The 23565-nt window shown below is 41.9% G+C and overlaps 2 protein-coding genes across 3 annotated transcripts; one reads left to right on the plus strand and one right to left on the minus strand.

Moving 5' to 3' along the window:
• Nucleotides 1-3203: 3203 nt before the first annotated feature.
• LOC103702882 (receptor-like serine/threonine-protein kinase ALE2) lies at nt 3204-12374 on the plus strand. Of its 2 annotated transcripts, none has more exons than XM_008785512.4 (8): nt 3204-3668; nt 6683-6793; nt 6867-6956; nt 7096-7467; nt 7545-7811; nt 9131-9532; nt 9848-10088; nt 11446-12374. In XM_008785512.4, the coding sequence occupies exons 1-8, from the start codon at nt 3611-3613 to the stop codon at nt 12125-12127; spliced, it is 2223 nt and encodes a 740-aa protein (XP_008783734.2). In that variant the 5' UTR covers nt 3204-3610; the 3' UTR covers nt 12128-12374. The 2 variants fall into 2 exon arrangements, with proteins under 2 accessions (XP_008783734.2, XP_008783735.2); XM_008785513.4 differs by having other exon boundaries at nt 9143-9532.
• A 2621-nt stretch (nt 12375-14995) lies between these two features.
• LOC103702881 (coiled-coil domain-containing protein 115) lies at nt 14996-18871 on the minus strand. Its single transcript, XM_039118675.1, has 6 exons — nt 18647-18871; nt 16330-16462; nt 15935-16072; nt 15793-15851; nt 15375-15462; nt 14996-15268 (listed from the first exon to the last, which is right to left on the minus strand). Exons 1-6 carry the CDS (start codon nt 18815-18817, stop codon nt 15177-15179), a joined length of 681 nt encoding a protein of 226 aa, XP_038974603.1. The 5' UTR covers nt 18818-18871; the 3' UTR covers nt 14996-15176.
• Between the last annotated feature and the right edge of the window lie 4694 nt (nt 18872-23565).

Raw genomic sequence — 23565 nt, forward strand, 5'->3', positions numbered from 1 at the left:
CCGAGAACACCTGGATTGAAATCCAGGCCATATGCTTTCTTAATTTTGGAGAGAATTTAATAATTAGAAAAATCAAACCCAGCTGCAATTTGGTTGGCTCTAAATTACCACCCTCGGTTACTTTTAGCATATGGACGTCCATGAACTTCTATAACACTAAATCTTATTTATTATTTATAGAAGAGTAATACTCGAGAGCTCCTGTTTCATGTACATGAAAGGTTCTGCTACATGACATAAGGTAATTGATGCAGTTTTCAGGATTTCATATGATACATGGGGATGGTTGATTACTAAACTACCAAATCAACATTATTGAATCTAAGAAACTCTTTGTGTGCATGCAGTGAGAGGCTCGAAACAATTTTTTCCACAGATAGCAACCTAGGCAATAGTTTATGAGTTACATGTTGTTGTTACAATACATGCACACTCCTAGAAGGGTGAAATATAGTTTCTCACCCTTGCTCTCATGCAAAATGTTGTCTGAATAATTCCCTGAACAACAAACAACCAAGAATTAAAGAAATTCATGTTTTGTGAAAAAAAATGTTCCAACAAATTTACAAATGAAACATAATTAGGTACTAAACTAGCCAGTTAACCACAACGGATGGGAGGGAATGCTACACTCCGGAACCTAGGGATTGTTACTCCATGTACTCATTAGCAAGATATTTAATCTTTGTTGTTATCAAACACATTGACTATTGATGAATAATTGGTCCATATGGGATAGGTTAAGAATACTTGTAGTACTTATATACTCTTAGATCTATCCATCTTTAGACAGGATCTTAACATGGCATCAGAACCCACCAATCTTTCTTATTGATAAGTTAAAAACTCTTGTAGTGCCTATATACTTTTGGACCTATCCATACAAACATCTCGGCTCTCAGGATTTTTGATTAATCTTGAGTACCATCTGTTAGTAAAGGTGGAAAGGAGCCAACCAAGAGCCGAGCCAAGCCTAACTCCAGCTATGCTCATCTAATAATCAAATCGAGATTGAGCTATTCCCAAATAATTGGTTTAAGATATGTTTGGAAGTAGAATAAGAGGGAGCAAAACTCATTTAATCTAGTTATTTTATTATTGTTAACCCAACTGCTTATCCAATCATTTGGATTGGTCACTTTTCAATGGTAAAATAAATATTTCTAAAAAGTTAGTGCATAACTTTTTGCCTTCCAAATTTATTTATCCTACTTAACCTAGAAACAAATTACCCCACCTTATAGTATAGAGCAATTTTTTTCCAAAATAAAGAAGAGTGGAAGTAACTTAAACCATTTACTTCAGGCCTAATAAGAATTTTAAATTATTTGAAACTTTCATTTATAGAATTTAGAATTAATATTTTTGATTATATTTTAACATCATAATTAGATTACATTATATTCTAGTTAATCTACTTCTGGTTAGACCTTCATGTTTATCTTTTTCTCGAACTCCGACCATACAATAAGAACAATATAGGCGAACATATTAATTTATAATAAATAATTATAGTTATATATTATTTAAATAAAAAATAATTTAATAATATATAAATTATTTATATATCAGTATTTCTAATTTAATAATTCAATAATACTCTGGCTCGTTTCTTAAGCAAGTAAGTTGAATCCAAGAAAAAAATAAAAAAAGACATCCTGACTGAAGATTCAAGAACTAGGGTTGGAAAAAGAAGATAGGATTGAAAAAGGTCGGCAGGCCTGGATCCGGGGTGGCGGGGCCCCTCCATGGTCGGTCGCCGCGAGAGGAAACCTCGACGGGACGTCGCTAGTGGGCCCCACGTCCTCGTCCTTTCCCTTTCTTTAAGCTCACGCAGTTCGACACCCACAAGGAAACGAAAGCACAGGAAGCGTCCCTCCCACTTCCATCACTCTCCCTCTTGCTTTCCTTCGCCCCAAGTCAAATTAGTCTTCAGGCAGCTTTCATAAATACGGCCTCGTGCATGACATCGTCCTCTGGATCTCCACAACCTCGGGATTACCGTTCTGTTCTCATTTCCAACCATCTAATTGGGATATCAATCTAATCCTAATACGCGCCACCGTCCCCAACTGTCTTATTCTTAGACCCACTTAAGGACCCACAGCACAAGCTCACCTAGCTCAGCCGGTAATAATATTGGTGACTATTTTAGCCCTTCCAAAATACTTCAACTTTTTTTAATCAAGTTTGTTAAACTAATATAGAATAAATGCATTTATAGAAATTTGATAATAACATATTTTTAGAAAAAATACCTGTGAAAGTAATACATATTGCCATCTAATGTACCACTGTTGGTCTCTTTATATATATATCTTTTTTAAAAGACTAAAGTTATTTTTATTTTTTACCAATTCTGCCGTAACCAAAGTATACCATTTTAGCATCGGACTCTGTACCGATGCCATTTTGTTAATGTATCGATATACCAGTTCAACGTACTAAATATCGGTACGTCTTCCGTACCATATAAGGATGCCGAATTGGTATGATATGATATATTTTATACCATCCGGTTCAATATGATATAATAAATTTTGATCGTAGCTGATGAATATTGATCTCTAAAGTTACCAATCTAGCTAGCTTTATGATAAACGTAAAAAGAAAAATCCTCAGGAACAAATAGGATTCGTGAAAAAGAGAACTACTTACTAGATGGTAGTTTTTTTTACTTAAAAAAAAAGAAGGGGAAGAGGAAACCTCACCTGTATAGCAGGTTCTACTGGGCCCCCCTTCCACCAAAAATGTTCGATGCGGGTAGAAATTTTGCTCATACCCTTTCTGACTTGTGGGTCACCCTACGTATGAATATGTTACCTCAGCGCCACCTCAGTACCAGCTGGACCAAATAGCATTTTTATCGAGCATGTTCAAGCGAAGGGTATTCGGTCCCTAATATTTAATCGATGCCTGCACGTTTTGAACATAAACCGCAAGTTATTAGATGGTAGTTCTCTTTAGCCATTTTACGAGTAAACTAATACAACGCAACTCTATTGAGGAAATAATATAGCAGACGCGTCAAAGACCATCCCACAAAGCCAAACCGTACATCCGGAGGAAAAGAACGCAAGAAGTGGAACTCGGAAACGTGTGACACCTCTTAAGTATTAATTACTCCACCGCTTAAGCATTAACTCCCCTTTTAAGCCTCAAATCAAAAAAACAATCAGAAAAGAAATAAAAATAGGTAAAAAACTGACCAAAAAATGGGGAAGAGATAGAGAGAGAGTGAAGGATCGAGCAGAGATTTTTTTTTTTCTTTTTGAGAATTTCTTTAGTCTATTGCTTAGATTTACGCTTATTATTGGAACTTTAAAAGCTTTCTGTTCTCCCTTTCTTCTCATCGCCGCCAGTTTGTGAGGAGTCGTTGTTAGATCTCTCTCTCTCTCTCTCTCTCTTGCCGTGGATCTGGGTGGAGATCCAGCTCGAGCTAGGGTTTCGTGACTGGGGCCCGCCGGTGCGCTCCTCTCCCTTCTTCGGGGGCGGTAGCGGCATGCAGGCATTGGGGCAGCGAGCTGAGGGGGATCGGCTTCCCGGCCTGCCCTTCGTCGAGCTTGGGACCCGGTTCTGGTGATGGTCTTTTCCGAGGGGCGGAGCGGAGATGTCTTTTCTTCTGATCGTCCTGCTCTCTCTCCTCCGCTTGGTTGCTCCCACTTCTGGTACTATCTTCGCCGGCCCTCTTTTCCCTCCTCAAAATTTGCGCCAAATTTGTGTTTTTTGGATGAATTTTTCGATTTTGGACGGTTAATTGCGCACAATGTTAGCCATCTTGTTCGCATTTTGGTTTTTGACTAGGAGAACAAGGAAGAAAGGGCGTAATGTGATCTAATGCCTGCTTAAATTTCTTCATTTCGTGTTAATTGTGGTAGGCGCTTCAAAATTGCATTTTGAAATTGTTTCTATGACCATTGGAGTGTGTCTGGTTCCGACAGTAACGGTCAGGGCCATAACTATCTTGTTGTTTCTGGGGTTGCTAGTTCATCATGGAATCTTTGATGCTCGGAGTGAAAAACTGGGTGGAGATAAGTTTGTGAGTTAATTTTTTGTGCTACTAAATAAATGGTTGTAGTTGGGGAAGGTAACTAGATGGTGCTCACTCTTTATATAGTATCCATTATTCTAAATTAACTTCTAAATAATTTATTATAGTATAGTTCTGTACTGTTTCGAACGAAGTTGCATGCCAAACACAGTATCAAATGAAAGCACCCTTCTTTTGTCAGAATATTGGCCATTGGTGTAAGATAAAGATAACATAGATGTGGTTGCTGTAAAAGTTGGTCTAGTGAAAGAAGGTTTTAGACCATGCTATACGGCTATAAGATTGTATATATTTTTGGGCTTGTTTGGTGCTTGCATGCACTGATTCAAAAAGGTATTACACAATAGAACAAAGAAACTCATGATGCAAAATAGTGTTATGCAGTACATTCACGTGCTTGCACTCGTTTGTTTGTTTTGTTGTTGTTTTCAATCCTCTGTACATCTAATCTGTGGATTTCAAGCCATCACATTCACCTATAGCTTCCTAGAGTGGTATATGTGCAGTATTAAAAGCTTTGTAAATTTATTAGATCTGAAGGACTCAGCTTGCAAATGACTGAAATATGATGGGTGCATCGTACATATACTAACAACATTTCTTGTTTACCATCTTTCTCTGTCAACATATCTGAAGTTCGTCATGAATCGGTCTTGAATGTGAAGCGGATATGGAGTTTCATTGTTTATGTTCGTTGAGTAGGAGAACCTGGCAATTTAGAGTGAAGAGGAATGTTGCTACTATAAACTATGACAACCAAGATACAGAGTATACTGTTGACACTGTTACAGCAATTTTATTGATTAAAAAGCACATACGAAACCTTGAGCAAACTTACAGAGTGTCTTTCTTTCCATCTTTGATAAAATATCCATTAGTTAATCTGCTTATATGCCTATGGAGTACTAAAACATGGATTGCAGCTGCTTCTCTTCTGAATATTGTCCATGATGGTCGTTTCAAGCCTGGAATTCTTAATATTCACAAATATGCACAAGCTACTGGCTATTAGAAATATGTTTGTTCCAATGTGTCCTCCATCCTTATTAGCTCATCATCTTCTTACAGGGGGCATATCATGTACGTTCAATAAGACTTACAAGGTGTAGTGATCCATGGATTCTAAAAACCATCAAAATGAATATTGAAAGTGTGGGCCATCAAGGAAGGTGTAAGACTGACCTTCAAGATGGAAGAGGGTGGGTTATGAACTGGGGCTTGCCCAGTGGTCGCACCCCTCTGCTTAGCAACTAGAGATCCTAGTTCCAATTCTTGGATAATGCATCCTCAAATATATAGACTTGGATAAATATAGTGCAGGTGGATCTCGTCCTCCCGGGAAGTGATGAGGTAGTTCTTAACTGAAACCAGCAATGAAGGGAAGGATGGAGAAAAAAGAAAGTGAAGGTGATGCAAGAGGTGTAAAAATTATCAAGGAGAATCGAGAAGAGAAGGATGTTACTTTTTTCTCCTTTGCTTATTGCTACTCACAAATGAAACAGATGTATATTTGTCCACTCTTGATGAATCAGGCCACGTCTTTGGCTATGTTGTTCCTCATATTCTAGGGACGTATATAGAAATCATATATTGCTTTCTCATGACAGTTTATCATCCAAAAAATTACAAGATGAAGTGATAAATCTTTAGGTTGCATTTCTGCATTAGATTTTTGTTGTAATGTTTTGAGCCATAATATTGTGGTGATACCTTACAATCAGAAAGGATAAAGTGGCACTGCCTAAGAGATTTCTCTCGCACACGAAAATTTCCAGCATGTGCATTTACAGAGGCATGTCTGATACTTGTATAAAGGTTAAGCTGAACCATTCAAGATTTCTAAAACTTATCCAATATTTGTCATTTAGCGGTTGCTTGTCATCCACTTTCTCCCTTTGCCCTTGAGATGAAAGCAGACATCAGGCAGCATTTTTGTTGTTCCTTTCTGGCTACTAATCAATGTATGCCATCAGCACCCTGCATAATTTTATTAGATGGATTTAAAAGTTAATTTTAGTCATCAACCCTTTGCAAGCTTAGCGAATACTTGTTATCCCAATTGTTTGTCTCATGAGATACATTCACGGCCAGTATATGCTTTTTCAGATGTTTTTTGCAACATCTATATATGTTATGGTGTGTCTTTCCCTTCACTTTTCTTAATCTCAAGCACCAATTTGAGACCCTCCTTCCCAGGGTCTCTTAGCATCTTCCTTGCTCAGGCGAATATCATCATCCATGGTAATCCAGGTCCAGACAAGAAAGATGAAAGGAAGTATATTGGTAACCATTAAAAAGAAGCCCAAATGATGAAAGTAACCTGATTTCATTGTATTTTCTTTGGGTTAAGTTGATTTAACATTTTATCTTCATGGAGATTCTGTGTTGTGCTTGTTTAATTATGCCTGATTAGGGGCAAATCAGGTCTTGCCCTATGTTTTATTAGTCATGATGTCTTTGATATGAAGAAGATTATGTGGGGAAGGTCTTTCCCTACCTTCTTTACAACTAGTAGTAGTAATGCCAATACGTAAGTTCCTTTTGTCTTAATGTTTATACATGAGCATGAATCCATGCATAACTGTCTATTATTTATAGTCATTTCTAAGGCTACCAGGATATTATGTGCAGCAAGGCCGACGCCAACAACTCAGGCATTGAGCCCACTGGGCTCACCCATGATCAGGAATATGATGCCTTTGGGTCCTATAACTGCGCCAGCCTATTCTCCTGAATATCATGGTAATTGAAGTTTCCATATTTTCACCTGTTATTGATAAACGTCTTGGAATATCATTATATCATCTGTTTTTAGGATCTCCCGCAAATCATCCTGTGCCGAAACATCACCAGAAGATACCTCATGCTGTTCCGCCAACCTCAGTTGCACCACCACAAAACCAAGGTTTGAAATCATTAGGCCATTTACCTAGTTTTTCATGCTTCTCAGCAGTTTCTCACCTACCGTATCAGGAATGAGTGTGTGCTTATGTAATATTGTTGCAACCAATTTGCAGTTATTTATGTTTTGAAACGTTTGACAGGTTGTGATGAATTCTTCTGTTCTGAGCCATTCACATCAACCCCAATTGGTTCACCCTGTGGATGTGTATACCCTATGCAAGTCAAGATTGACCTTGGGGTAGCACCATATCAATTATTTTCAAGGATTGAGGATCTAGAAGTTGAGGTTGCAGCAAGTACCTTTCTGAAACAAAGTCAAGTGCGAATAATGGGTGCTGGTGCCAGTATTCGGGACCCAGAAATGACAAGAGTTACTATTGACTTGGTGCCTCTAGGAGAGAAGTTTGATAGGATGACTGCATTACTGACTTATGACAGATTTTGGCAGAAAAAAGTGCAGATAAACACGTCTATTTTTGGTGATTATGATGTGATATATGTTCATTATCCTGGTAATATCATGTTGCTTTTTCTTATATTCATCAGTTTCATGTATCTATTTGTTTGACTGCATGCAAACATCTCATAGGACTTCCTTCTTCTCCACCATCCATGTCGGAGGGATTCGTGGGCCCGAGTGGATTTGGAAGTCAACAATATCCTTTCACGGCAGATGTGCACCCTGGCAAGATGCAGAAGATGAACACAAAAACCATTGCTCTAATTTCATTATCATCATTCATACTTGTTTTCATATGCTTTGGGTTAGTCTGCATTATCTGGAAATGGAAGAAACTTGTAAGACCTCCTGCTGATGTTGGACCTGCAATTCCTCACGTAACTACAAGAAAAACTGGTATTGAATTTAAGTGATATTGAGCTTATTGGTATTGTATTTTGGAGTTTTGTTGAATTAACTAGAGATGTGACCTTCAAACAAGAGTTAGCTTTGTCTAATTCTTCTTCAGCTCAAACCTTTGAATGGGATCATGGATACTCCATTCTTTCATTTTCCATCGGCTGGGTCTTGCATATGGCCATGTGATATTGGCTTAGTTGTTTTAATATGTGTCCAACTTGAATATTGAAGGCCTATGGTTTGATTTCCTTGTAAATTTATAAAACCATCATTTTAGACCTACAACTGATATACTTTATAAAGTAATTTAAAACCATGAGTGTATCCGCTATATATTTCCTACTAGGCATTGTATGTGATGCATGCATAAATAACTGAGCCAGCTAATACTTTTGCTATTCTTAAACTTGAAATAAACCAATCTAAATCTATACTATGCATAAAAGTGCCAATAAATTTATGTCATTATGCCATGTTGACCCTTCAATTTAGTTAAGATCAACTTATCCCTTGACATTTCAAATTAGTATTCATTGAATTCTTGCTTCCATCTGTTCTTATATTGTTTAGATCAAAGTTGATGTAAAAGAAGCTATATGTACAAACTATTTAAAATGCATACGGAATCAAATTTCGTCTTTGTTAACAAAATAGAAACATGATCAGTGCAGTGACCACAGGCTAACAAAAAGAATCCCTATCATTGAATAATCTGGTTGACAAAAAATAGAGAAACTTTTGTATAGGTTAACCCACTAGTTAGGTTTGGGCAGCTATTCATTCCTGAGATAACTTACTGAGGTCTAATGTAGTTTTGCAGTAAATTTTTTCCAAATAATGAGTTACTTTATTCTTGATTTATTTATGTGATAACACTTGCTATGAATTCTTCTTTAAAAAAAATCTTCCTATGAGAAAAACACAGTCATTCTTGATGATTGTTTTGCTATTTGCAAGGACAGATGCAAAAGATGTTTGCATCATCTTTGATATTATAGATGTTTTATTTGCATGTCAGATTAAAATTTTATAGCCATTCCCTTTTCCTGGCATCAAGCAATGATATAAATTAAAATCTATTCTTTTATAAAATCTGAAGTTATCAATTTTGTTTTAATGATTTGCATGCATCTATTGTTTAATATTTTACTACTCTGTATAGCCAGCATGCATATGCATGTGGAATTGCTAGTGTTATCAAATAATTAAATAAGAGCTTAAGCAGCTGTTAAAATTGTAATGGACTATGAACCTCATTTAAAATCTATATGTATATGAAATTGTGTTCCCTGTGATGTATATGTTATGATTTTCAGGCTATATGTTAGGTGTCAGGTCCATCAGCTCAAGTAGCATGGCCAGCTCAATGTCAGTATCCTTTGTTTCCACCCTTGCTACTCGCCCACCTTCAGTGAAAACATTTTCTGTGGCTGAGCTTGAAAAGGCCACAGATAAGTTCAGCTCAAAAAAAGTTCTTGGTGAAGGTGGATTTGGACGTGTTTACCATGGTATCATGGAGGATGGAAGTGAGGTTGCTGTTAAATTGCTTACAAGGGAGGACCAAAATGGAGATCGTGAATTCATCGCAGAAGTTGAGATGCTCAGCCAGCTGCATCACCGTAACCTTGTCAAACTGATCGGTATATGCATTGAAGGGCACAAGCGATGCCTGGTTTATGAGCTGGTTCGAAACGGAAGTGTGGAGTCTCATCTGCATGGTATGGCTATAAAATTGCTGGTTTTATACATGGAGTGTTGCACAATCATGGCATTCTCCCAGTATCCAACAGCTTCTGTTGTATTGTTTGTTTGCCTAATGCAGAGTGCCTTCTTGATAAATCATGTCTGATAGTTGTCGTATTGACTTGAGGATTTAATATCTTAAGTTGACTTCTTCTCGGGCCTCTAGTATTTCTACTAAATGAATAACCACAGCTATGGCTTGAATTTTTCATCAGCATGCTGTTCTTAGAAACTTACTATTTTTTGGTCTTTTATGGCGTCATCCAGTTACCAATGTTCTAGTGTTTCAGGTGCTGATAAAATGAAAGGGCCTCTTGACTGGGATACTCGGATGAAAATTGCCCTTGGTGCAGCAAGAGGACTGGCATACCTACATGAGGACTCCAATCCTCGTGTCATACACCGTGATTTTAAAGCCAGTAATGTTCTACTGGAAGATGATTTCACCCCCAAGGTTTCAGATTTTGGTCTGGCAAGGGTAGCATCAGAAGGAATCCATCATATTTCTACTCAGGTCATGGGAACATTCGGGTAATATTCTTATTCCTCTTCTATTACCATAGTTTGCTTTGACAAAAGAATTGCCTGTAACATCCTGTGATATAGTTGTTTTTCTGTGGGCTATTCCTATCATGACTACAATACTGTCTATTGAATGATGAATCCTGCGGCAAGTATTTAAGTTGGTTTTGCATCCTATTGCTTACCTTGTTGCTAGCTGCACCTATTGCTAGATCTCTTCCGCATTTGAGTAAACTAAATGAAATGCTGAATGCAAGATCCATCAGTATCATCTAGGTATGGCAGCTGCTATTTTAGAGTGTCTATTTTCTTATTTATTTTCTCGTGGTTTTGAGGTCACTGAAAGTCTGAGCCAACAATTTTATGTTTACTGATTTGCTAGACTTTTTTATGGCCTAATTGGGATTAAATTATCAAAAGAATGTACTACGTTCAGTCAAGAATTTAACATGTCACCTGCTTTCTGTTGTCAACATTATACAACTTTTACCACAAACATTTACCCTAAAACAGCCACATTCCATGTCACACTTACTTTCAGGATACCTGGTAGGCTTATATGATCAAAATTTTTGAACTTGTATTTCTATCTCATTGCACTCTATTCCTGCTTAATCTCTTTTTACCTATCTGTTTATAGGTAAGAGTGACTTTCAGTTTGATGCTTTGAGCATTTGCTCAAATCCTTAACCTGTTCCTGTCTTGAAGCATCCACCATATCATCTGACATGGACTGGTAGTGATTACTCCAAATGCATCTCCCTTGGCTACATCAGGTTTTGCTGGTTCTAATTATCTGAATGCCTTTTTTTCCTTTTTAACCTGACCTATGATTTGCATTTCCAGAAACTATGAACCTCATCCATCAGTCAGGCTCAACTCTTTAGGTCGTACTTCACGATGGTTCCTATAATTTCATCTCAATCTATCTTTTTGTCTTTTTTTGCATATGCTGTGCATCTCTTTATCTATTTTCCTTTGACTGGCCATTAAAGGGGCCTGCTCAGTGGCAGGCATGCTAAGGGTAGCATTGCTGGTGCATCCCATCTTGCACTAAAAATTTACTGGTAGAGATATTGGTCAATTCGTTAGAGAATCTCCATCATCTATACGCGCGCACACATAATTGTTTTGAAAAGTAGATGTGCAGTATCTTGTATCCTTTTTAGGTTACATGATATCAAACATTTATGCTCTCTCTGGATTGGCTGATTCTGTCTCCTCTTCTTAGCTAAACAGCCTTGGTCAATTATTTAACAGTTAAAAAGTAATAATGTTATTGCATGCTTTCCTTGTATAGCATGATCCAATAGGAACTTTTTGAAATCTTTTTATCTTCGAAAGAAATATAACTGGGGAATTGCAGGTATGTTGCTCCTGAATATGCGATGACGGGGCATCTACTCGTCAAGAGTGATGTCTACAGTTATGGGGTCGTTTTGCTGGAACTCTTATCAGGTAGGAAGCCTGTATACATGTCTCAATCTCAGGGACCAAAGAACCTAGTAACTTGGGCACGCCCTCTGCTTACTAGTAGAGAAGGGTTAGGGCAACTGATGGATCCATCCTTGAATGGAAAATATGACTTCGACAATATGGCAAAAGTAGCAGCAATAGCCTCCATGTGTGTTCACGCGGAGGCATCACAAAGGCCATTCATGGGGGAGGTTGTACAGGCACTGAAGCTAATATACAATGACATGGATGAAACTTGTGATGATTCTTTCAGCCAGAGAGATTCATTGGGTACAGACTGTGGAGACTTTGACCACGAGAGCAGTTGGTGGAATGGGGCTACACCACGTTTAGCTTACGGGTATGCCTCATCGTTTATAACAATGGAGTATGCTTCAGGTCCAGTGGAAGAAATGCAGAGGCCACATTCGGCATCTACTTTGATTGGTAAGTTGGAATCTTTGGTCGGGCACAATGGATCAGGCCCCTTGAGAACCAAGAGGCAGAGCCAAGCCTTTTATAGATTGAGAGGGAGCATGAGCGATCATGGGAATTTTTCAAAACATTCTGGCATGGATGGCTATCTTAGTTGAGTTTGTCAAAGGAAATTCTCTTTCCTTTGTCTTTTTCTTTCTTTCTTTTTTGTTTGGTTCTTCAAATGTACAGTTCATTAGAGGCAGCTTTCCGAGCATCGCTGGCCTATGGCTTGTACTTTTAGGTATATTGATCCATTTTTCATGAGTTGAAGATGTAATTTCTGCTTTTAAGTACCATACAAGCCTGGGTATTATGTTGCAATTTAGTGCTAAAATGATTACAAGTTCTTTACCTTTTGAGCAACTTGTTCTCTGAGTCCTTGTGAATCTGACAGCAAAATAGCACTATGGTTCTGAACAGCTGTTTTGCAGTATCTCTCTTGAAGTGCCTCTTGTAAGCCTGTGTAGCTTCCTGTTTGGGCCTCTTCTGTAAACCTTTTAACACATTCAGCGCATCGGTAGCCAACTCCTCGAGCTCCATGGTGGCTGTAAACATATTGATTCAGATGCATAAGCTGACACGTCCATGAGACTGTTTCTGCTGCAGGAAAAGTTGTGGTCTACACACAGGCTGCATCTGAACGCTGGTTTCTTGCAAGCCATGTTGACCAAGCAGTGCGAGCTGTTGGTGCACAGGTAAACTTTTCCTGTAAACCCCTGGGCCAGCTTGCATGGTGAAGGTCTTGCTGCAAACTCTGAGAATCTGATTAAGTCTAACCTCGTTATTTGGTTGATCTCCCAGCACCTCCTGAGCTCATGCAAACACCATGATGGTGAGCAGGGTCATCACAAAGACTAAACCTTGGCCTAGTTCTGCAGAGATCGAGTCCCTCTTTTCTTCAAGAGTATTACATTCCACAGTTGTAACACGCTTTGTCACTTTCCAGATCAAACAATAAATTTCCATGCCAACAGCTGGGATAAGTATCAGAGGAAGCCTTTTGTGGTCGTGCCTATGGAAGGTGTAAAACCTCAGCATTTTTTTTTGTAAACAAAAAGAAAGAAGAAAAAACGAAAAACAAAGTTATTGCTCAATCTTTGCAGGACAAACAGCAAACAAGATTATCAGTGTTTATTTACATTATAACGGATAACTATGATGCTAAATAACCCATTATAATAATCTTTATTTTTTTCCATTATCAGTGCCAGGATCCATTATGGGGTAAGTATCATTTTCCAACCCTTGGCATGGACTTCATAAATTAAAGCACATGCCAGCAGAAAGCGAATACTGGCTCGACCAACCCTTGATCCAAACCCTCTAAAGATATCTTTGCAAAGAAAATAGAGTTAGGGCACCAGCAGGAGTAGCAAAAGATGATCTAGCACACCAACTACGGACGAATAAAAGACTTTGGTTATCAATTCCTATACATGCAAGCTATTTATAATTTTCTTCATCACCAACTATTTTTGATGACTCGAGCATAGCATTTGTTTCTCAAGCCCTTGTCATTTTCAGGATCGGTAGTTCCATCCCCTCCGTTCCGTTCTATTTCGTATCGGGAGAGGTTGAAGCTGGTATTCTTGTATGATATTGTCTGAAATTGTTCAATGGACTATTTGTTAGCTTTCTTGTTTAGTGATTGCACAGGATAGAAAGTACATATCCCACCTCGTCCAATCACTGGTCATTCTGCTAGGGAAAATGCTGTGTGTAATCCGGCTCGTACAGGCCAGACTCCGTTTTTGCCAGGCCGGGTATTAAAGATAAACTTGGCACTGAACACGAGTATATGTTGGGGTGTTTATGAAGCAGTACTCTTCGAGGATACATGGATGGCTTTGTGAATTGCGTAGGACCTCTTCTGTTCATATACAAATAAGAGAGCATCCAAACTCCTTCCTTGATACAAAAATTTTTCTTTTTTATATAACTTTTGCGTGACCCAAGAATTAATTGAGAGCAACCAGTTCCAACTGATTGGTTTAGTTCTTATCCCAAAATTCTAGAATCGTTCAGGAGTCTCGGTTTTGAGCTGAACCATATGCACCACTAGTAGATCATCATGTTATAAGAGGCAGATTTCTGAGCCACCTATTCCTTTTGTCAGGTGAAGTTTCTTTGTAATTTGTAACTTCATTTTATCAATGTAAAATAATTGTGCAAGCATATTTGCCAACTTGATCACTGTAATCATATGCACCATCTACTGCCAGGAGCTCCTAAGCTAGTATGGGAGTATCCTTTAACAAGATAAACTGATTGAGCATTGGCTACATCAAATAGCATCCCACATTGTTGTCATTCTATATTTGGATTTTGCAGTGCAGTACCAACATCTAGTTCAATGGATAGTGAGCGATCATTGGATGATGAGGAGCAATACCATGTTTGAAGCTTTCTATTCATCAGAGACAGAATGCGCACTTCTCATCCTGATGTCTTTGACCTGCTCAAACTTGATCCTTCTTATTTTTGTAAATGACGATCATTTATATAAAAATTCATGCTGATTTAAAGAAACTGAATGGATGTTTTATTCAGCAATTCATAATAATAGCAGATCATAACCGATGTGGATATATTAGTAAGTGCTCTACCACAAATATGAATACCATGTGCTCACAGATGCCCAAAAAACAGTAGTATTATCGACAACGAAGTTATATATCACGAAGTACAGAACCTCTTCTTGGGAGGGTATACACTATAGCACATAGATGGGAGATGGTTTAGGGGATCCCTGCTCAAATGAAGTAGATGTAAGGAATGAAAGATAGTTGGGAGAAAAAAGAGCAAACACCTCTGGTGGATTGTTTGATGACCGGTTCAGTCTCTTAGCAGCTTGTACTGTTGATTTTTTAAAAGATTTCTGAAACAGATACTCCCACCAGTGATTTTACTGGGGAAAAAAATATATGACACCAAGTTTAGATCTTAATTACCAAGAAATGCCCATCCTTGAAACTTGCAAACAGAATAGCAACAAACCAAGTATTTAACTAAAAAGAGAAAAAAAAATGAAAACATGTCTGCATATTAAGCCTGTGCATTTCAACTTAAGAGTGTCTGTTTGTTCAATTGTAGAGATGAAAATACAATTAATAGTGGTTACAGCAGAAAATGGATACAAGACCAAGCCCTGGAAACAAGCAAACATTAACTTGAGCTTTCCATTTCTTGTTGTAACTGAGAGAGAGAAGATAGCACCATGGACCGCATATTTGCTAGTTCGACAATGCTATCAAGAGCTGCAGGAAAAGAAAAGATTCCAAGTGATCTTAAATGGGTAAACGCGCATAACAACTGAAATCTAAACTGGATCTCGTATAAGATATGATAGAGAAAAAAGTTAACCTGTCTCAAATGAAACTTGGGCAGCCCGAAGCTTTGGAGGAACCAAAGTCCCAAATACCGACAATGATTTAGACCTCTCCCGCTGAATCTATGGTACCATAGCATACTAAATTACAACAAAAATATAAGGGAAAAGAAATAATCTTTAACAGTTCTAGAAACTGTCTCAGATTGATATACAATTAAAACATTTTCCAGAAAAGTGCTACATTAATTGTGGGTGATTATATAACAGCTCACCCAGTAATGATGATAACTGGGAATTGTATTACTGGGATCAACACTAGATTTAAAACATCCATAAGTAATTTAAGTTCTACAATTTTCTTCAAAATAATCCTGCTTCAGTGGAATTCTATTTTGATTTCTTCTTACACGAGTCAAACATCTACAAGAGGAAAGACAAAAAAAAACTTACATTGCCATCACTAGCAATAGGAGATCCATTGATTGTTGAATAGGATTCTTTACACCCCTCTAAATCATGAAAGAAATATTAACTTGACATATAATGCATTGGTGAAAGGATAACGATAAAAAAGAAATAGAAATTGTCTTACCAGCGAAATTGTTAGGGCCTCGATGCCTTAGCTGTGAACCACTAGATTTATTTTGAAAGCCACCAGCTTCTGCCTCCCCAGAATATTTACCCTCTCTCAGATATGCCCATTTTGATAGAGTAAAATGTGTTTGCAACTCTGAAGCATAAAAGGATCTTTTTAAATTCATAGATTCAAAGCATGTAAACAATAGCCTGCTTCATTTCTTAAGATAAGTAAGGATTATCATTAATTAATAAAGCATTTTTAAGACAAGTGATATAAAATGACAGCCGAAGTCTGTTCAGTATAATACGGATCAAGTTGATGCCAACTTGATACATGATGTATCAGGGTTATCTGAAATAGCTCATCCCAAAACTATTATATTTCATCAGCATATGTTCATGAGATACCTGTTACTGATTTGTCATTTGATTCAGCTACTTGCATTGTAGTAGCAGCAGACTGTACTTTATGGCTTAATAGTGCACTTGAGATGCGTGACGAACCCATAGAATGACGAGCGCTGGCCAGTTCTAGCCATCCCTGTCAAGAAGAGATTTTCAACTTTTTTGATGGTGAGAAGAAGGAACATGCAACAACTACAAATGCCAAAAAAGTTAAGATTTACAAGCTCAAATTCATGTCGTCGAGAGCGATAATAGTTCGGGTGCTGATAATTCAGGAATAACTTTGTCATTGAATATTGACTAGACATTTGATATTTAAGACATCCTGGAAGCAATGTTGACCTAAAAAAAGAGAAAAGACAAAAAATTTCGTTGATAGAACTATAAATTTGGGAATGATGGCTTTCTTTTAAATGCCTGTACTACATAGAAGAATGGAATTCTTTAGGGCCTGCTTGGATGGTTGCAGACATTATTCATTGGATAAAGCGACATCAGGATCAGAAGGGGATACACACACGGGAGAAAGAAGTGCTGACATCTGAACCCCTTCGGAGCATGCAATACCAGAAAGATTAAGATAACACTCCATCTAAAAGGTGATCTAGGAAATCCTGATCTTTTCAGGATTGTGTCCGATGAATCCCCCAATCATCACAATCTAGTTCGTTCCATCTGCACTTCCTTCTACGCCAAGCCCAACATACTGTTTATCCAGGGATAGTGTGTTCAACAATCCAAACAGGGCCTTATCAAACTAGCTTTTGAATTGAGTAGAGACTATCATCTATGTGTTGTGCTTGCTTCTTCTAAAACCGGATGCAAGGACTTAGCAACTTCCCTTATGTCAAAGCCCCTGTCATACCTGTGCAAAGTTCCTTGTGCATCTTGCATATCACTTTACACTAGTCCTTAAGCCAAGCCCTCAAGTCCTGGGCACCCCACCCCCTTTTGCAAGAGAGAAACTAAAAGGTTCAACAAGTACAAAGGCGACTAGTATTGTTTGCATGTTTTGGTATGGTTACAGTTCATTGTCTCTTGCCTTCAATATAGACCTCCAATTTGCCTATAGAGTCTTGGTATTATGCCAAGTAGTACTACTTATCTATTGGATGTACACCATGTATAAGGTATTTAAGATGCTCAATAGCACCTTTTAGAATACTTTATGCTTGTCACAAGCCCTCCCACATTCTTACGAAGTCTAAAAAACTCTTAGTACTACCCAAGGTTTCAAATCTTGACTGCACCACATTGTATTGACCTCATACTGTGCAACCTATTGACATGGGGCTATCATCCAGCTCAGTGAACAATTAGTAGAAATGAGGAGCACACAACACATCTCCTACCATACCAATACATGAATAGCATGGGGATAAACTGCAAGATTTGTGACTTAGTCCTGCCTTGCATGCACACAAGCACATGATAAAACCTAGATTAAAACTGTCACTCCATGGCACCAAGGTTGCCTCTAAAGCACTCATAATACAGGAAAAATACACAAGGCCACAAAATGCAGCCAATATTGCTTTTGAAAAAGAAATCTATAATTTGTGTTTGATTTGGTGCAAACCAAAAGACATCATTCCATTGCACGGACAAAGGTACTTTTCCTTCATATTTTACTTCTTTTGGGGGCAAATCAGAAAGACATACAGTTGGGTAGGAGCTTCGGAAGAAGTGTACTGGCACCCTGTGAAATCAAGAGAATGGATTAACAGCCTCCAATTAAACGAGAAAACAAAATCTACCCCGCAGTCAGCTTTTCTGCCCATTCTTTTGGTTTAGGTTCGGAATTCGTTTCGCTTGGAGTATTTTGAGAACATTGATATTGTAAATTTCGAATACATATTCTTTAAGAAAAAATTCCAATAATTTTTTATATCCAAATTCATGTAAATCACTGACATAGGTTGATCCATCCAAGACATAATTTTTTAAGACAATTTCAGCAAGAGAATGATGAGAATTGAGAAGGGATAGCACATTTAATTTAATTTTCAAAAAAAAAAACGGATTTGGAATTCTCAGTTTGCCTGTTGAATTATTCCAAACCACATTTCGAAATCGGCTCCGTTTCTGCCAATTTACAATTTTTCCGTCGATTTCTCGCCTCAGGGCTTCTCCCTCTTCTTTCCCTCAAAATCCTTCTTTTCTTTACCCAATTTCCAAAGAGGAAGCTCGCATCCAATACAAACCAATTCGATTTCCAGAATCCAACACATCATCCAATTAATGAGTCGAAATAGGGAAAGAAGAAAAACCCAACGATCAAAACAAATCAACAAAACTAGCATGGAGATGGGCTTATTACCTGGCGAAGGGTAGAGGACAAGGAGTCCATTAGCGTGAGATAGCTGTCCATCGAGTCCAGAAATTGAATAATTTTCTCATCTTCTTCTCCTCCTCCTTCTCCGCCGCCTCTCTTCGCTTCGTCTTCCTCCTCCTCTCTCGCTCGCGGGGAGCTTTGCTCGCAGTTCTCCATCGACTGCCAAGGCCAAAACCCGGACCCAAAACACAGAGCTCCGCTTTGCTTTTTGGGGTCTTTACTTCTCCAGACGGATGAGATGTTATGCGTAACTGTGTATCGGTATCGGCCAGCGGAACTGCTGTAACGTGTATCGGTCGTATCGCGTTGGCCAAAATAAACCGTCATATTTCAAAGTATTTTTGAAATCACCATTTATTCTAAAAATTTAATAAAATAATTTTATTTATATATTTTATATTTTTTTATACTTCTCCTCATATGTAGGCCGGACTTTCTTTTAATAGATGAGCCCAACATAGTTCGAACTCAGGACCTCTATTCTGATATCATATTAAATCACTACTTATCCTAAAAACATAAATTAATAAAATGAGATAAATTTATTTATATATTTTATATTTTCTTACTGGTATCAGCTAATACGATACTGTTGCTGGTGGTCCAAACCGTGAACGATTGGCACTACGGTGTGAACGGGGTTCCGTCTGAGTTGTCTTGGTTGGTGTTGGTTGCGCTCCACCTTCCGCCAAGAAACCTGCAAACAAGCCTTGCACCACCACCAGGGTGGTGATGGCCCTCCGACGGTCAAGTCAGAGGAGATTGGAGGAGGAGGAGTGGTGATAATCGTAAGTAAGAGAGTGCTCTGGGAGATATTGCTCACCTCCCCCTTTCTCCCCCCAGCCGCATATATACCTGGCTGGGGGGTCTCTCAGGGGGGTTCGTTATCGTGGGGCACGATGGTGTGGCCACTGACATGGCCGTTACAGGGCGTCGTGGAGCAGCACCGGGTACGGCCACGTCAGGGCATAGTGGGGCTCCGCTTTGTACGGCTGATGCAGGAGATCGTGGAGCAGCATCGGATACAGCCGTTGCAGGGAGTAGTGGAGCAGGAGGCCGCGACGTGCCTCTGGGGAATAGCCTGTCGTTATCAAGAGATCTCCGACTCGGGGTCGGAGCGCTGGATCAAAGGGCAGCCGACTCGGGGTCGGGCTGCGGAGCCGAGGATATCCGACTCGGGGTCGGATTGCTGGATCAAAGGGCAGCCGACTCGGGGTCGGGCTGCGGAGCCGAGGATATCCGCCTCGGGGTCGGATTGCTGGATCAAAGGGCAGCCGTAGTCTTCCTGGGCGCGCGTGCCGGTCACGTGGGGCATGGCGGCTTATTTCCCCCGTAACAGTAGCCCCCCACTTCCGAGCCTGGAACCAGAAGGGGAACAGGTGAAGGGAGTGATGTTTCGGGATTGCCGCCGTTCCTCGGAGAGGCGCGCGCGCTTCGAGCTCCCCGCCCTTTTTATGGCGTATGGCGGTTATTGCTGACCTGGCAGTCTGAGGATTTCGGCGGACATCCTTCCTTAATGGTGTCGATTCGCCTTTGGGGCGCGAGCGACCCTTCGGCAGCCAGGCGTCCTCTGGCGTCATTGAGGCGTCACTTGCCTTTCCGCCTATTTAATCGGGGGCCTTTCCCCGTCCGTCTTCTTCTTTACAGATATTTTCAAGTTTCCCCTTTGCGCTGCTGTTGCTGCCGTCGGACTGTTCGCTCGTTTCTCCTTTGGCGCTCTCGGAGCCGTTCTTACCTCTTTTCCGGTGAGTTTTCCCCATTCTTCTGCTTAGGGCTCTCCATACTTTCCCCTCTTATACTAGTGTACTCCAGTCGCTCCGGTCTTTCCCCCCTTCCTGTCCCCGTCCTGACCGTAGGTTTATTGGCCATTAGGAATGGGCGAAGTGAGAGCAGACCAAATTAAGTCGGAGCTGGTCGCCACAGACTTAGACAGACTTGTGGCTCGGTACCACCTTCCCGAGGCCTGCAACGCCACGCTCCCGGGGCCTGAGGAGAGGATGTCCCATCCTCCTCCAGGGAAGATCGCCATCAATGAGGGCATTCTCCAGGCCGGGTTCCGCTTCCCCCCTTCGGATTTGGTCATGCAGGTGCTACGGGGTTTAAGAGTGGCACCGACGCAACTGGTGCCGAACTCGTGGCGGGCCCTGACGGTCTTCCAGGTTCTCTGCCGTATGCACGAGATCCCCGCCACCCTGAATGTTTTTTGGGAGTTCTACAGCCTGAGCGGCCACCCCCAGGACAAAGGGTGGTGGTGCTTCGCAGCGCGGCGAGGATGTGGCCTTGTCAAGGAGGCTCCTACCTCCATTCACAAATGGAAGGAGCGCTTCTTTTTTGTTGATGCAGATCCCTCTTGGGAAATCAGGGCGACCTGGGAGACCCCGATGAAGTCTCCGATCGGCCTATCGAGACTGTCAAGGGAGGAGTCCGATGGCTTGGCCGCCTTGAAGGGGTTGGTTGCCGAGGGCCAGCTCCCCCCGGTGGCCCGCCTTATTTCTGAGGATACTTTGGTGAATGTCGGTCTGAGCTCGGTCCCCACCGACCGTGAGTCCGCCACCGATTCTTTCTTGACTTTTTCCCTTCTTTCGTCCCGTTCTTTTCTTTGGTTTCTCCGTCTCCGACTATCCCGTCCTTTTTGCAGAGATCGACGACGTCATGCGGTCGGTGAAGACAAAGGCTGTTGGTAGGGCGTCCCTGCTGGAAGCAGCCCAGAGGAGGAAACGAGCTCTTCCGAGCAGGGCCCCACCGGCGAAGAGGTCCCGTAAGGAGGTGCCTCCGACGCCGACCGACGAGTCCGGGCCCACCGATCAGGGAGATGTCGTGGGCACGGACCGGCAGCTGACGCTGTATCAGCCCTCCGGTGGTAAGATTGCCGCTACTCCGGAGGTATCATCCGAGCCTGCCCGAGACGGACGGGTCGGACGTGATCGGTCCCCGACCCGGCCTCCGACTCGGTCGGCTCCTGATGACTCGAGGAGGGACGCGCCGAGGCCCCGACCGAGCGAGACCCTATCAATTCCTGGGGTGACCCCCGCCCCGAGCGCGATCGGCCGGACTCTTCCCCAGGCGATGGATAGGGGTAAGGCTGCAGAACCACCGTCCAGCTCTGGGGAGAAATCGGGGTCTGCCTTCACTACCGATGGCGCCCGAAATCTCATCGAAACAGTGCTGCTGGAGAAGGACCGTCGGCGGGTCCGGGAGTTGGAGGTCTCTGACATTGGGGCTGCCAGCTGTGTCTGTCTCATGTCGGTGAGTGTTCTTCTGGCCGCTTTTCACCATTTATTGGCTCTGTTGTTCTCCGCCTGACTCCCTTATTTTTCCTATTTCTTAGCTCGCCCAGTACATGATCCGTCTGGAGGAGTGCTACAAGGAACAGGCGGGGCTTCTGGCGAAGGCCGAGGACCGGCTGAAAGCAGTGGAAAAGGAAGGCCAGGCTGTGGCAGGCAGGACGACCGGGGACTTCGAGGCGAGGCTCCGGGAGGCCGAAGAGCGGGCACTCGGCTTTGCTGCCCTCGAGAAGCAACTGTTGGAGGCTCAGGAGCAGCTCAAGGTTGCCTCGGGTCTCGAGGGCGAGGTCAAGAAGGCGGATGAGCGGGCCGAGAAGCAGTCCCGGAAGGCTGCCGACTACCGGGAGAGGTGGGAGAAGGCCCAGCGGTCAGCCGACGACGCCCGCAACCGAATCCGGTCTCCTGAAGCTAAGCTGGGCGAATTGGAGCCGGCCTTGGAGAAGTTCCGTGCGAGCGATCAGGAGCTTCATTCGCGCCTGACGGAGGCTGAGGCTGCTCGCATTGCTGCCGAAGCGAAGCACAAGGAGGCTCGGGCTGAGCTGCTGAGGGTCTCCACCGAGGCGGAAAGCCGGATTGTGGCGAAGGTCTTGGAGGCGAAAGCCCAGATTATGGAGCGGGCAGAGGCGGCGCTGGCCGAGAGGAGTGCGGAAATCGGGCGTCAGGCGGTAGAGGCTTATCGCCAGTCCGCCGAGTTCGCTCATGATATGTCGGAGGCAGTACAGACCTATCGTCAGTCCGACGAGTTTGTCCGTGACGCGTCGGACGCGGGGGCCGAAGCCTTTATCTTAGGCTTCGAGGAGGGCCTGGCAAGGGTGTCGGCTAAGTACCCCGAAGTTGACCTGAGCGAGATTTCCCTTCTCGACTCCTCTCCGGCGCCATTGCCTGCTGGTTCTCCTGCTGCTTCCCTACCTCCTGCGGACGAGCCCGACGTTCCCGACCCGGGAGTTCCTCCAAGCTGACCTCTTGTACCTTTCGTTGTCTTCTCTTTTTTTTTTGTATACCGGGGTTTTGCCAAATTGTATGGGCCTCGGCCTTGAAACAATGAAAATTAATGCTAGTTGAATGTTTCTTCATCTCGCCTTCGTCCTTCTTTTTCTTTTAACTCTCGGTAGCGTCTTGCTGACTCCTGGCTCCCGAAATTCTTCCGGCGCTAGGCCAGGCATCCGAGGGTTAGGCCTCAGGAAACTCTTCCGGCGCTAAGCCAGGCATCCGAGGGTTGGGCCTCGGGAAATTCTTCCGGCGCTAAGCCAGGCATCCGAGGGTTAGGCCTCAAGAAACTCTTCCGGCGCTAAGCCAGGCATCCGAGGGTTAGGCCTCAGGAAATTCTTCCGGCGCTAAGCCAGGCATCCGAAGGTTAGGCCTCAGGAAATTCTTCCGGCGCCAAGCCAGGCATCCGAGGGTTAGGCCTCAGGAAATTCTTCCGGCGCTAAGCCAGGCATCCGAGGGTTAGGCCTCAGGAAACTCTTCCGGCGCTAAGCCAGGCATCCGAGGGTTAGGCCTCAGGAAACTCTTCCGGCGCTAAGCCAGGCATCCGAGGGTTAGGCCTCAGGAAATTCTTCCGGCGCTAAGCCAGGCATCCGAGGGTTAGGCCTCAGGAAATTCTTCCGGCGCCAAGCCAGG

Source organism: Phoenix dactylifera, unplaced genomic scaffold, assembly GCF_009389715.1.
Source record: "Phoenix dactylifera cultivar Barhee BC4 unplaced genomic scaffold, palm_55x_up_171113_PBpolish2nd_filt_p 000392F, whole genome shotgun sequence".
NCBI lineage: Eukaryota > Viridiplantae > Streptophyta > Magnoliopsida > Arecales > Arecaceae > Phoenix > Phoenix dactylifera.

Coding starts and splice junctions, on each gene's coding strand:
- LOC103702882 (XM_008785512.4), top strand. CDS start 3,611: ATGTCTTTTCTTCTGATCGTCCTGCTCTCTCTCCTCCGCTTGGTTGCT. Junction 6,957..7,095: donor TGCACCACCACAAAACCAAG/GTTTGAAATCAT, acceptor AACGTTTGACAG/GTTGTGATGAATTCTTCTGT. Junction 7,468..7,544: donor GATATATGTTCATTATCCTG/GTAATATCATGT, acceptor AACATCTCATAG/GACTTCCTTCTTCTCCACCA.
- LOC103702881 (XM_039118675.1), bottom strand. CDS start 18,817: ATGGAGAACTGCGAGCAAAGCTCCCCGCGAGCGAGAGAGGAGGAGGAA. Junction 16,463..18,646: donor TGTCCTCTACCCTTCGCCAG/GTAATAAGCCCA, acceptor TCTTCTTGACAG/GGATGGCTAGAACTGGCCAG. Junction 16,073..16,329: donor AAATGACAAATCAGTAACAG/GTATCTCATGAA, acceptor TTTATGCTTCAG/AGTTGCAAACACATTTTACT.